This window comes from Plasmodium gaboni, chromosome 14, assembly GCF_001602025.1.
Source record: "Plasmodium gaboni strain SY75 chromosome 14, whole genome shotgun sequence".
Taxonomy (NCBI): domain Eukaryota; phylum Apicomplexa; class Aconoidasida; order Haemosporida; family Plasmodiidae; genus Plasmodium; species Plasmodium gaboni.
In genome coordinates, this window is record NC_031494.1 from 2,823,863 (window position 1) to 2,838,862 (window position 15,000).

Here is a 15,000-nt window from a genome sequence, read left to right on the forward strand (position 1 = left end):
AAAAAAAAAAAAAAAAAAAAAAAAAAAGAACAGTGTGTTTATGCACATATAATTATTTTCATTACTCTAATATGTATATTATTTTTATTTATTTATTTATTTTTTTTTTTTTTTTTTGTTGTAGCTACATTGTATTTTTTGCATATAGAGCTATATACATTACATAAATATATAATACGCTGTTCTTATTTATGCTTGGAAAAATTCATTATTTATTAAAAATTTAAAAATAAATATATAATTTATTATAATTATTAATATTATATTTAATTATATCGTTTATTAATAGTATAAAAAAGATTTAAAAAATTTCAAGCATTTAATATACTGATTGATAATAACAAGAAGCTAATGTATTAAATAAAATTATAAAACATCATATTGATAATTTTACTTTTTGTATAAAAATTTATTATAATTAACTTTTAATATTTAAAATTTTTCCATATCATCTTAAGAAACTGGATTAAAAAAAAAAAAAAATTTATATTTTATACCTTAGTAATTTTTAAATTACTAAATATATATATATATATATACAAATGTATTAATACAAAACTTATACATATATTCATATAATTGTATAAATTATTATTATAATGTATAATAAAGAGATGCTCTTTTTACATTATGTGTATATAAAAATAAGAATATGAAATATATATCATTTGATGTGTATATTTTTCTTTCAAGTTTTATGTAGTATGCATATAAATAAATAAATATATATATAATTATATATTTTTTCATATATAATAAATGAATGTTATTTATGTATATATTTGTGAAGAATTTCATTTCTCATATAATATATTTATAAGTGTACACATTATATAAATCCCTATATCTGTATACATTTTTTATATTAATACACATATGATTTTATTACATTTTTTTTTTTTTTTTTTTTTATAACCATATTTTAGATATAACAAAAAAGTAAAATATATATATATATATATATATATATATTACATAATCTGTAAATATAAAATATTATATATATATAATATTATATTTAGCTTTAATATAATTGGTGTGCCTTGCTCATTAAGTGTATGATGAATATATAACTGTCTTATAATATATTTTATTTATTACTATTATTTTTATTTTTTTAATGATTTCATATAGTATATATTTTGGTTATTTTTCTTTTTTTTTTATTGGTATGATATCCATAAAAAATAAGTTGTATATATATTATGAATATTAAAAGTGTGTATATACATATTTATAATAGTAAATATATAAATTATCTGTATATATAATATTAAGAGATAAAAGAAAAGAAGCACAATAAAAAATATATATATTATATATATATATATATATTTAATTTTTTAACCTTGAAATTCTTGCTTGTTTCAAAATATTGAGAGAATGAAAAATTGAAGAAATATATTTTTTGATAATAATAAAAAAAATACATATATATATATATATATTTGATAAAAGACAATTGATTTATATATGCATAATAATTACTATATTTGAAAACATATATTAAATATAAATTAATATATTAATAAATATAAGTTTTATATGTAAAATGGAAAGGATGAATATATAATATACACATACAATAATATATATATATAATTACATTTTTATAATTTTTTTTTCACATATGTTTTTGACTTATTAATATAATACATGTATATATATATAAGATATGAATGATATATATAATATTCAAATATATTTTCAGAATACATCTATTTAAAGACCTAATATATATATTTATATATGTGGAATAAAAAGAAGCCTATTATTTTGTATGTTTGATTGCTTATAATACGTATATAGTTATTTTTTTTTTAAAGTTGAAAAAAAAAAAAAAAAAATTAAGGTTAATTTATATGTGCTTATAAGGATAAATTTTATGGAGTAATAAAAAATTTACATTCATAGCGTAATTTATTATAATATATATTTAATATATATTATATTTTTATTTTATTTTTATATATTTTATTTTATTTTATTTATTTCATTTTATTTTTCCCTGTTCTTATTTTTGCTTATTTCATAATTTTTTATATTTTTCCTCGTTTTGCTATATTTTATATTTAAAAATTTGTACATATTTTTTTTCCTTATTGATATTATAAAATTTTTACTTTACATGTATATAATATAAATATATATATATATATAACATTTATATGTGTAATTATATAAATATTTGTTGAAGTTTCATCAATATATATATATATATTCATTTCAGCATTTATTCCTAAGTATACTTTTTCTTTTATTTTTTTTATTTTTTCATGTGCTTATGTTTATAATAATAAATAAAAAGAAATAAAATTTTTAGTATCTCGAATTAGAAAAATTTGAAACAATTTGAAGACATTACGAAGGTATTTGTTGTATTTATTTATTATATATATATATTATTATTTTTATTTTTATTTTATTTTATTTTTTTTTTTGTTTTATTATAAAGATAAATTCACATTATATTATCAAATTAAGATATAAAAAAAGTAAGCAAATTAAGACATTCAAGCGTAATTGTACATATATATATATATATATATATATATATAGGATTGACCTATAAAATAATTATATATATATATATATATATATATTTTAAGAAGATATAATAAGTACCCAAAATTTACGAGATACGTTGAGTTAAATATATATATCGATTTGTACACATTAAATTGTGGATTTTATAATATATAATATATCATATAGTTGATATAGTTTTTTTTTATTTATTATAACATTTTTTTTTAACATATAATCATAATTTTTTTTTTTTACAAACATGTCATCTGTGTCAACCTTACCATATATTGGAAGTAAAATTTCCCTAATTTCCAACTCTGAAATTAGATACGAAGGAATATTATATACAATAAATACTCATGAATCTACTGTTGCCTTACAGAATGTTCGTTCTTTTGGTACTGAGGGTAGAAGACAACCAGACATTGCTCCATCAAATGAAGTATACGACTTTATAATATTTCGAGGAAAAGATATTAAGGATGTCACGGTAAGTGAAACAGGAAAAAATATCCCAGATGATCCAGCTATTGTTTCTATGAATATAGCACCTAGTTCTAAGAATAATATAACAGATAATTTAAATTATAATAATAATATGAATATTAATAAATCTTTAAAGGTAAATAATAATTTAATATCATCCAATGATAGGAATATGAACAATAGGAGATATTATAATAATAGACAGAACTATAATTTCCATTATAATAATAGAAATTATAACAACAACAATAATAATAATAACAATAATAATAATAATAATAATAATTACAAATATAGAAATTATAGAAATTATGAAAGACAGAATTATATTATAGGGGAATTACAATCACAGCTAAATCCTGCTCTCAAAAATAAGTTTAGCCCCGATTTTGATTTTAATACTAATAATATGAAGTTCGATAAAAATAATATATTAGAGGAAAAAAATAGAGAAGATTCTAGTGCAATGAATAATCATATGCAAGTTGGTGGTTATGATAAAAATTCAAGTTTCTTTGATAATATAAGTTGTGAAACCTTAGATAAAAAACAAGGAATTGATGAAAGGGTTGACAGAGAAAAGTTAAGAATGCTAGATGTGGACACATTTGGAATAGCAGCTGCACATTATAGGACTAATATGCATAATAGAAATCATAACAGAAATAAAATGAGAAATAATCGAAATAATAAAATGATGGGAAACTTTAATTATAATTATTTTAACAGGAATCAAAATCCTTTTAATAGATATCCAGCATATTAGTTATATATGATGGAAGGACCTACAAAGGGCAAATATATTTTACGCATATAAAAGTAATATATATATATATATATATATATATATGTATGTATGCATGTATGTATTTATTTTACGCAGTTTTTTTATTATTATAATTGTTTGTAATTTTTACGTGAGTAATACAAATATATAAGTTTATATATAAATGGATAAGTGCATACATACATACATACATGCATATATTTATTTATTTATTTTTTATATTAATTAATAGATTTGCCCATTTAATTCTTATTCCTTTATTCATGTAGTATCCATCCATTTATTTATATATTTATTTATTATTATTCTTTTTAAATGTGTAATAATATATATATATATATATATATATATATATTAAATTTCCTTGAGTACACATTTTTTAAAATATATAGTTTAGCATATCCTACGAATACATATATGCATATAATATAATATATATATTATATATATGTGCATATTTTTAAACTTGGAATAATTATAAGATATATAACTTACAAATTGTTTACGTAGTTTTTTTTTTTTTTCTTTTTTTTTTTTGTTTTATTTATTTTTTTTTTTCTTTTCATTCATTTTAAGAAATTATGGATATATCTTATAATTTTATTACAATAAATGAGTGTTATTCTATATTCAACTTTTAATGTAATATATACAATATATAATAATAATTTTAACAAGTCAAAAAATAAATAAGGCACTAGATCACATATATATATATATATATATTATAGAAGGTTCTAATAGGTGTGCATAACATTATACATCTGGTATATTAAAATATTTTTTTCTTTTTTCTTTTTTTACAATTGATTGTATTTTAATTTTTTGGGTAAAAAATAAGTTTAAAATGAAGCATAAAAACCTGATGATATCAATGAAATATATTTTCTTATAAACATTTTATAAAAGGAAAACAGAAAAAAAAAACACATTTAATGATAAAATTTCAAAACAAAATTGTACTATATGTTCATAATGAGTAGTAGTTATTTAATGCATATATATATATATATTTAGATTAAAAATAAAATGATAATATGATGTATGTATAAATAACATATACACAATGGAAAATAATATTGTCAGCACGCATATATATATATAATATATATATGTATTTTTTTTTTTTTTTTATACTCATAATAAAATTGATAAAAAAATTAAAAGGATTAAAAAAATGAAATAACACAAGTAATAATAATATTCTTGTACATTTATGTTTGTTCTTGTCCTAAAGAAAAAAAAAATTACAAAATGATAACACTTGAAAGAAATCCCTTTCACTTAAGTGGCGTATTTATGTGTGTGAATGTGTTTGTTTGATGCTTAGCAATAAAATACCCTCATATTTATGAACATGAATCAACGGAAAAAAAAAGAATTTTTTTAAAATCATAATAGTTATATTATATAATATTTATTATAAAATATTTAACATGGATAGCATAATATATATATGTATGTGAAAATATAAACAGAGGTTTCTAAATTTATATATTATTTCGAATGAACAATAATTTAAATAAAACTATTTCTATATATTATCATATAATGTTCAAACGATATGTAAGAATATTATTATTTTTCATCATTTATAATATATAAAATACATATTTAATATTATATTATATTATATATTATTATATGATGATTTTTATATAATATATTTTTTTATAAAGGGAATAATGGAGGAAAGTATACCAAAGTGATCATAATATTATATATATATATAATATATTTAATTTTTTTTTTTTTGTATATAATTAGAATATTTATAAATAATTAAAAATATATATATTTTTATTTGTTTTATTAATATAAAATAAATATGATAATAATTTTTTAATTTTATAATATATATATTTTTTTTTTTCGTATTTTCCATATTATTTAATTTTCTCTTTAAGGCAACATGATATTTGTTTATTGTTTTATTTGTGTATTTTGTTTTAGTGTACTTTTTTGTTATTGATTTATAAATTTTAATTATTGTCAATTCAATATTTTTTTTTTTTTTTTTTTTTTTTTTTTTTTTTTTTTAAAATGGGTATAAACCAAAAAAAGTACAATGTGAGTAATATTATAGATGATAATGAGAAAGTAATTTTTAATAAGAATTATAGAGAGAGTTTATTTGAAAATAAATTAAGGTTTGAATGCGAACTAGAATTTTTACAATCATTATGTAATATAGATTATATAAAACATTTATATGATAATAAATATTTTAATGATTATAATTTTATAAGTTATTTGAAATATTTAAATTATTGGAGAAATAAACCATATATATTTTATGTACATTTTCCTATATGTTTATATGTATTAGAAATATTAAATAATAATAAAACAAATATATATTTTAATCATGTAAATTCATTTCAAAATTTTATATATTATATGAAGATTCATTGGTTATATTTTAATTACCAAATATAGACCATATATATATATATATATATATATATATATATATGTATATGTTTAAATATTTATATATATATTTTTCATCTTGTAAAATATAAATAATAAATATGTATCATATAAAATGTATAACTTAGTATATTCTTATATATTCATATCTAATATACTTTTATACACATATATGTAACATATATTTTTATTATATATCATTTTTTTTTTTTTTTTTTTTTGTGTAACTGATCAAATGAAATATCGGAAAAATATTTTACTCAGGATACAATATTATACTACATATATTAATATTAATAATAATAATAATTATTGTTATTTTTATAATTATTATTTTTATAAAAATGATGCAAAATTCTTCAGTTATTTAAATTCAAAAGGAAAAGGGAAGGGAAGAAAAAATGATAAAGTGAAAAATGTACAACTAGCCAATATAAATTATTATTCAAGGAAAGAAAAAAAACAAATTTTGAAAAATATTTATGAAAAGATTATTTTAAAAAGAAATATTGATAATGAAAAAATTATGGAATTATATTTGAATGATAAAGATGTTCAACATATTTTGAAAGAGGAAAATATTAATGAACATGACAAAAAAATTAAAAAAATTGAAGAAATTGTAAATAATGAAGAAAATTTAAATAAAAAATTTAATCAATTTTATGATTTATTTTGTTTTGATTTGAAAAATGTGAATGTTGCTATAGGTGTTAATAAAAATTGTAATATAAATGATAATATAAATCATAATATATATAATAATATAAATGATAATATAAATCATAATATATATAATAATATAAATGATAATATAAATCATAATATATATAATAATATAAATGATAATATAAATCATAATATATATAATAATATATATGATAATATAAATCATAATATAAATAATGTAAGACAAAAAAATAACCATTTGAATTATCCTTGTCATAAGTCAATTAATAATAAAAATGTTTTTAAATTAAATAATGAATTAATATATAATAATACTTGTACCAGTTATGTCAAAAAATATGAATATATAAAAATAAATTTAAACCTAATTAAAAAATTTCTTGTTTTTATCGAAAAAAATTTAATTAATTATGATAACACAAGTTCATGCTTTAAATATTATTTTTCATTTAATCAGTTTATTATATATTTTTTTAATTACACTTTTGATTTTATTAAATACTTTGATAAGAATTTGTTATTATCATATATATCTTTATATATAAAATTAAATTTGTTTTACTCCCATCAACTTTTTATTGATATTGAAGAAAAAATAAAGGATGACAAGGATAATAAATATAAGGATAAAATAAATGAAGATAAAAAGAAACATGTAGAAGAAACTATTTATGATATAAACATATCGAATGAAGAAATTCTCGATATAATAAAAAATAATAACAAGAATATTATGCATATGTTGAATTTATTGCTTCATAAAGAAGTAGGATATTATAATATAATAAATGTGTTACATTTGTATTATAGTTATTATAAGAAGGTAAAAATAAATGACGTAATTAAAAATATGCATAATTTGTTTAATATTGATGTATATTCAATAATAAAATTAAAAAAATGTAATAATAATAATAATAATGATAATATGTTGTCTGATCATGTAACTAATCTAAATGAAGAACAAATTAATTATTTATATTCATATTATAGTTATATGATATGTTTATATTTCAATTATATGTATTTACTAAATAATATAATTAAACAAAACAATTTTTTTTTACCATATTGTGATGAAAATATAATTTACTTATTAAATTGCATAGAACTATTATGTGAAAATATATTTGATAATAAAACTATTATAGAAGAAAAAATTAAACAATTAATAATGTGTATAAATAATAAGGATGTGGAAAGGTATTTATTAAAAGATATATTATATAATATAAGATATAATGACTATTTAGATATACGTAAAAATAATATAATAGATAATAATTTAAAATGTGAAAATTTTGACATAGAAAATAAAAAAAAAATAAATATATCATATAATTCAATGTATAATAATAATAATAATAATAATAATTATAATAGTGATTATGATAATTATTATACACATATTATATATTCTAATGATGATACTAATAAATCTCATTATTTATCTCATAATAATATTATACATAATAATATGTTTAGAGATAAAGATAAATATCTTTTAATTTTATACACAAATACACGAAATAATATTAAATCGCTCTTTCAAAATATGACACATTTTTTTATTTTAGAAAATTGTGATGTGATATTAAAATTTTTGAATATTATATATACAACAAAATATATGAATATATATAATATAAATATATTATTTTATAGCCTATGTATAAATTCTCATGTTATGAAAACGTATCAAATAAAAAATGTGCTTTTTTTTTTCTCATTATATAAAAATTATTTTATTTTAAATAATGTGGACTTAGGAAATACAATATATAATTGGTATAATAAACGTTTAATATATTTTATAAGAAAAAAGATTGAAATTTATTTTGAACATCATTCTTTAGAAAATAGCATAAGAAGTATATTTCTTTTATCTGATATATTAAGTTACAATAAGATAATAAAAAAAATATTAATGAAAAAATTGGAATTGTTAAATATTCAAAACATTTCACCTGCACTCTTTTGTCAAATATTTTTTTTATTAAAAAAATTAAAATGTGATGCACGGAATCAAATAGGAAGTCAGTTGTTTTTAAAACATTATAAGAAATTCATACCTTCATTAACATATATCCAAATATTATATTTAATAGAAAATGTAGAATATTTAATAAATAGAAGGAAGCGTAAAATTTTCCTTCTTCTGATTTTATATTGTTTTAAGAAATTGAAAGAAAATAATACTCATTTGTTACATCACGATTCTATTTTTATATGTATGAATCATATTTTTAAATTAATAAATATAATAAACAAATTTAAATTGTATCAATATTGTAAAAGGAATTATTTTGTTCCAATATATGAATATATTTTATCTTTTGATGAAGTACAACGTGGTATAAAAAAAGAGAGTTGTCAACTTAATTTTTTTTATAATAATAAATATTTTAATCATTTTTATGAAAATAATAATTACACATTTGTCATAAATAATAATGACACAATATTGATAGATTATAATAAGAATGATAGAAATAAAATAAATATAAAAGAACAAAAAGTTGATGATACAAATGAGGGGGATATTAAAAAATGTGATGATGATAATAATAAAAATAAAATAAAGGAACATAATAATAATATTGTAATAAAAGACAATAATATTTCGTCATCAATTAATTCTTATGAAAATTATACAAATGATAGTAACGTTTCTTTTTTTTTTGGTACTTCTATTAATTGTTTATATAAATATAATATTAAGTTAGAATTATTGACATGTAGTCAAATAATAGATATGATTTTTTTTAATATTAACACTAATATAAATATATTTATTATAGGAGAATTATATAGCGATTTATTTTATCGAATAATTAGAAATATTCCTTTTAGAAAAGATGAAATATTACTTATATTTAAAAGCATGTGGATGTCTAGAGTTTATCATGAAAATTTGTTTAATACGTTACTTGAAATTATAAATAATAATAAAAGGATTCTAGAGAATTATTTATATTCTTTAGATATTTTATTATGTCTTTGTTCTTATAAAAGAGATAATATGAAAACAGAAATGCAAGATTATAAAGAGTTAATCATATCACTTTTTGATATATGTTTTTTAAATATAGATCATATTTGTAAAAATATAAAAAGACAAATACATTTTTATTACTGTGTTCTTTTTTTGGAAGTATATTATCCTATATTATATTTAAGAATTATTAAAGGGAAGGGGAATATTTTGTCTGATATTTCAAATCAAATTTATAGTAACAAAATGAAAGAGAAGGAAGAAATATTAACTACATTTGATCATAAAAAAAAAAAAACAGTTGAAGAAAAGAAAAAATTATATATGTGTTTGAATAATGAAGTGGTTAATAAATATGATGTGGTAAGATATAATTTTAAAAATACTAAAATGGAGAGGATAAATATTATAGGAAATATGAGCAATGCATTTAATAATAATGTAGAACAAAAGAATAATATAATAAATATGGAAAATATAAAAGAAAAAAAAAACAAAGAAATTAAAAATATCTATGAAAAAAATAAATATGATCATATATACAATATTTATAATAATTTTAGTCATGATAGTGTTATCTATCCAGTGTGCATTTTGAAAAAATTAAAAGAAATTTTTTTTATTTATCAAAAAAAGTATGCATATAAATATGATCTTATACCATTTTATGAATTATTAGATAAATTATATATAAGGAAAATAAAATATAATAATGTTCCAATAATATATTTAAAAAATTATGAATTAAATAATTTGTTTGTTTTAAATATTTATTTCCCCCTCATCAAGTTTGCTATACTGTTTGTAAAAGATCGCAAAGATGACATCAGAAATGACAAAAAAATGAAAAAGCATATTATAAAATGTATTCATATGAAGAATATAGAGAAAGAACATATAAGTGATAATAAAACAAATGATAGTAGTAGTCATAATAGTTTGTATCCATATAATTTTATTTCAAATAACTTATATTCAAATGATATCGATATATTAATACAAAGATTATATTTGTATAAATATCATAAAATACATGTTATGGTATTATCAAAAGAACATGTTGATTTGTTTTTTAAAAAATATACAAGTGAAAAACAACTGAAGGTAATAAACGAATCAAATATAGTATTTCAAAATGTGTATAAGCATATAATAAAAAATAACAAAGAAGACCATGCGAAGATGTTGGCTTCCCTCATGAAGAAACAATTACAATTTATATTTTCATTAAATTCATGAAAAAAAAAAAAAAAAAAAAAAAGAAATTATTATTATATTATTAATATATGATTATTTCAAATTCTATATTTTTTAAAGAATTAAATCATAATAATTTTGAAATCATTTTTAAATGTTTTTGTTTTATAATACTTTATACATATATATATATATATATATATATATATATATATATATAATATTGTCATTGTTTTTGTTTTTGTTTAAGTGTAATAACTTTAAATATTTTAAATATTTAATTATTAATTAATTCAAAAAAAAGGAATAAATAAATAAAATTAAAATTTATTATTTTACAAATACTATATATATATATATATATATATATATATATATATATATATTAGCTATTTTATAAATATGGGTAATTCTAAAATTCAATATATAAAGTATATTTATATATAATATTCCCTTAAGGTTATATATATATATTCTTATTTATTTTAATGTATTAAAAAAAAAAAAAAAAATTTCAAGAAATGAGGGTAAAAGAAATTACCCCTCTTAATATATTTTTATGGTTATAATAACAAACATATATATATAATATATATATAATATATATGTATATTTTTCTTTTATGGGTTTTTTTTTTTTTCATATTTAGGTATTTATAAATATATATATATATATATATATATATATATATATATTTTACTATTGTTTAATCGTACTAAATATTATTTATTTATTATTTATTATTTATTATTTTTATTATTTATTTATTTTTTTTTTTTTGTAATTAATATCTTATTTAATTGAGAAAAATAATGAAATCTTATAGTATATACAATAAGGAACAAAAGAAAGAATTATTTGAAAATTTTAAAAATGAGATAATAAATTTATTAGGTGTTCATAACATATTTTTTCTAACTGGTAAGTTGGAATTTGAGGAAGTGATAAAATTAATTTTTATTTTATATGAAAAGAAAATACACACATTAAATGAGAAATCAAAATTTTGTTTATGTTTTTCGGATGATATATTTATTAACTGTTGTTATGAATTGAGTAAAAATAATTTGAGTGATTTTTTTTTATTCCCTTATGTAGATAAAAATGATAAGGAATATATAAATAAAAAGGATGAATATGAAAAGGAAGAAAAAAAATACAAAGATATACAACAATATGATGAAGATTTATATTATGAAAAAATCAATACTTGTAAAAATGATAACAAAATTGTAGTTATAGAAGAAACAAAATTATTAGAAAAAATTTTATTAGACCCATTATTAATACAATATAATATAATTATCTTAACAAATATTTATAAAAGACATTCTAAAACTGATTTAATATTATCTTTATTAAAAAAAATTATTTTAAAGAGAAATGATTTATATTTATTTCTCTTTTCTGACTATTTTAGTGAACAAGTATTACACTTTTTTATTTCATATAATGATAATGTATGCAGCTGGAAAAAAAAGAACAACTCATTGTGTGATGATGATAATGAACCTGTTGACAATGATTATGTGAAGGAAAAAAAAGATGTAGAAGGACCAAAAAAAATTACACAAAAGGGAGATAATCAAGGTAATGAATGTAATATAAAAAGTAATATCAATTTTGTTTATAAAGACCAAGTGAATATTAAAAGGGTCAGTAATAATATATATGATGAAGAAGAAAGTTATGATTATAATAAAAAATATAGTACTAATCTTTCTTATGATGAAAAATGTTATAAGTATAAAAATGAATTAAATGACCATGTAAAGAATAAATTTTATAATAACAAGGAACATATTTATAAAAAAGATCAACATAATAATAGGAAAAACAGATATTCAGTAGAAGAAAAAAAAAAAAAAAAAAAAAAAGAAAAGGATATGAATTCGTATGAATTAGCATATGGAGAAAACATATCAAATATGGAATTAAAGGATATTATGAAGAAAGGGTCAGGAAAAAAGAAATGTGCTTTTAAAAGAAACAACATATTATCGAGTGATGAACATACAATAAGTGATCATAATGAAAGTAGGAATAGTACACATGATAATAAAATGAAAGTAATAAATAGTTTATTTGAAAATACATCTATGCATTCCTTGGCAAATAACAATTTGAAAGTTGAACCAGAATCTTTAGGACAACAAAATATATTTCTGAATGATGAAGAAAAGAAAAAAAATAAGGAAAAGGAGATATGTGAAAAAGAAAATGAATGGAAAAGGCTTATCAACATGATAAACAAAATTAATAATAATAATAATAATAATAGTAATAATAATAGTAATAATAATGTAAGTGTTTATATTTTTCATATAAACCATCATGTACATACTAATATTAAGGATGATGATAAAAATGCAGATAAAAAATTTATTAATTCATATGCTCAAAAGACAGATAATAAAAAAATATATTATTTAAAAGAGCGTTGCTCAAATTACATAGAAACTAGCATTAAACTTATTAAAAAATTATTTGAAAAAAATAAACGTAATGAAAATATTTTAATATTTTTAAATAATGAATACGAAATTGACGTAGTTCGAAATGGATTATTAAATAAAGGTATAGATAGTAAGTATATACTTATAATATATGATATAAATAATATGAATGATGAATTTAGTAACAGCGAATTAAAGAATAAAATTATTCTTTTAAGAGATTTGATATTATATTATAAAAAGATAAAAAATATAAATTATATAATAGATACTTGTTATATGAGAGATGAAATTTACAATTATGATATGAATATAACAAATAGATATACTATATTATGTAATAAAACAAAATGTGAAGAAAGAGCATATATAAGTACAGATTCTATTTGTTTTAGACTTATAACGATAGATGATTATAATAATTTATTGAATGATATACCATTACCTGAAATATTAAGAAAGGATATATTTTATAATATTTTTTTTTTGAAATTTTTAGGAATTCAAAATTTGTGTTCCTTTGATTTTGTTACAGCTCCTTCTTTAAAATCTTTAAAAAAATGTTTCGAATTATTTTATATTTTAAAATTAATGGATATTAATGGAAATATAATAATAGATAAGAAGAAAGGTCTTTTAATTTGTTCTTTACCTTTAAAATTTCGTTATAGTATTTTTTTAATAAATAGTATAGAATATAATTGTTTATATGAAGTATGTGTAATTATTAGTATGTTAATAAATGAACCATTATTTTTATTTAATCATAAAAATTTAGAAAAGGTAAGAACAATGAGATTGTCTTTAATGGCTGAAGAAAGTGATTTATTAAGTTATTATAATATATTTCAAAATTTTTTAAGTGTTAAAAATAAAAAAGATTTCTGTCATAGTCATTTTTTAGTATATAAATCTCTAAAGAAAGCTCTTCATTTTTTTAATAGATTAAAATATATATTAAAACGTTTTGGTATATCTATGAAACCATCAGGAAATATAAAAAATATATTTAAAGCAGTAATAGCATCATTTTATTATAACGTTTCAAAAATTAAAAATTCATATGAATATGAATTATTAAATCAGACAAACCGTGGTCATTTATTTTCTATTGATCCTTTATCTATAATAAATGAGATAAATTATATGAAGAGAAAATTTATTGTCTATACTGATGCTTATACAAATAATTCTTCTAAATTTTTCATGAAGAACGTAACTGCAATAGATCCTAGTTGGTTAGTTGAGGTATATCCCTCGTATTTTTTGAATAAACACGCGCAAAAAGAAATATAGTTTTTAAGCTGACAGGATAATATATATAAAGATATATAAATAAATAAATATATATATATATATATATATATTTATTATTATATTTTTTTTTGTTTTTAATATTTTATTTGTAATTTTGATTTGTTAAAAGG

General features: G+C 16.8%; 4 protein-coding genes across 4 annotated transcripts; all 4 read left to right on the top strand.

The window, feature by feature from the left end:
• Positions 1-2,788: 2,788 nt before the first annotated feature.
• PGSY75_1474900 (trailer hitch-like protein) lies at positions 2,789-3,781 on the top strand (the record flags this gene model as incomplete). Its single annotated transcript, XM_018788425.1, has 1 exon — positions 2,789-3,781. One exon carries the CDS (start codon positions 2,789-2,791, stop codon positions 3,779-3,781), a length of 993 nt encoding a protein of 330 aa, XP_018639797.1.
• Positions 3,782-5,845: 2,064 nt separating this feature from the next.
• Positions 5,846-6,241, top strand: PGSY75_1475000 (putative mediator complex subunit 31; the record flags this gene model as incomplete). Its single annotated transcript, XM_018788426.1, has 1 exon — positions 5,846-6,241. One exon carries the CDS (start codon positions 5,846-5,848, stop codon positions 6,239-6,241), a length of 396 nt encoding a protein of 131 aa, XP_018639798.1.
• A 229-nt stretch (positions 6,242-6,470) lies between these two features.
• Positions 6,471-11,159, top strand: PGSY75_1475100 (hypothetical protein; the record flags this gene model as incomplete). Its single annotated transcript, XM_018788427.1, has 1 exon — positions 6,471-11,159. The coding sequence occupies one exon, from the start codon at positions 6,471-6,473 to the stop codon at positions 11,157-11,159; it is 4,689 nt and encodes a 1,562-aa protein (XP_018639799.1).
• A 770-nt stretch (positions 11,160-11,929) lies between these two features.
• PGSY75_1475200 (conserved protein, unknown function) lies at positions 11,930-14,869 on the top strand (the record flags this gene model as incomplete). The annotated part of the gene is made up of 1 exon (XM_018788428.1): positions 11,930-14,869. One exon carries the CDS (start codon positions 11,930-11,932, stop codon positions 14,867-14,869), a length of 2,940 nt encoding a protein of 979 aa, XP_018639800.1.
• Positions 14,870-15,000: the final 131 nt, after the last annotated feature.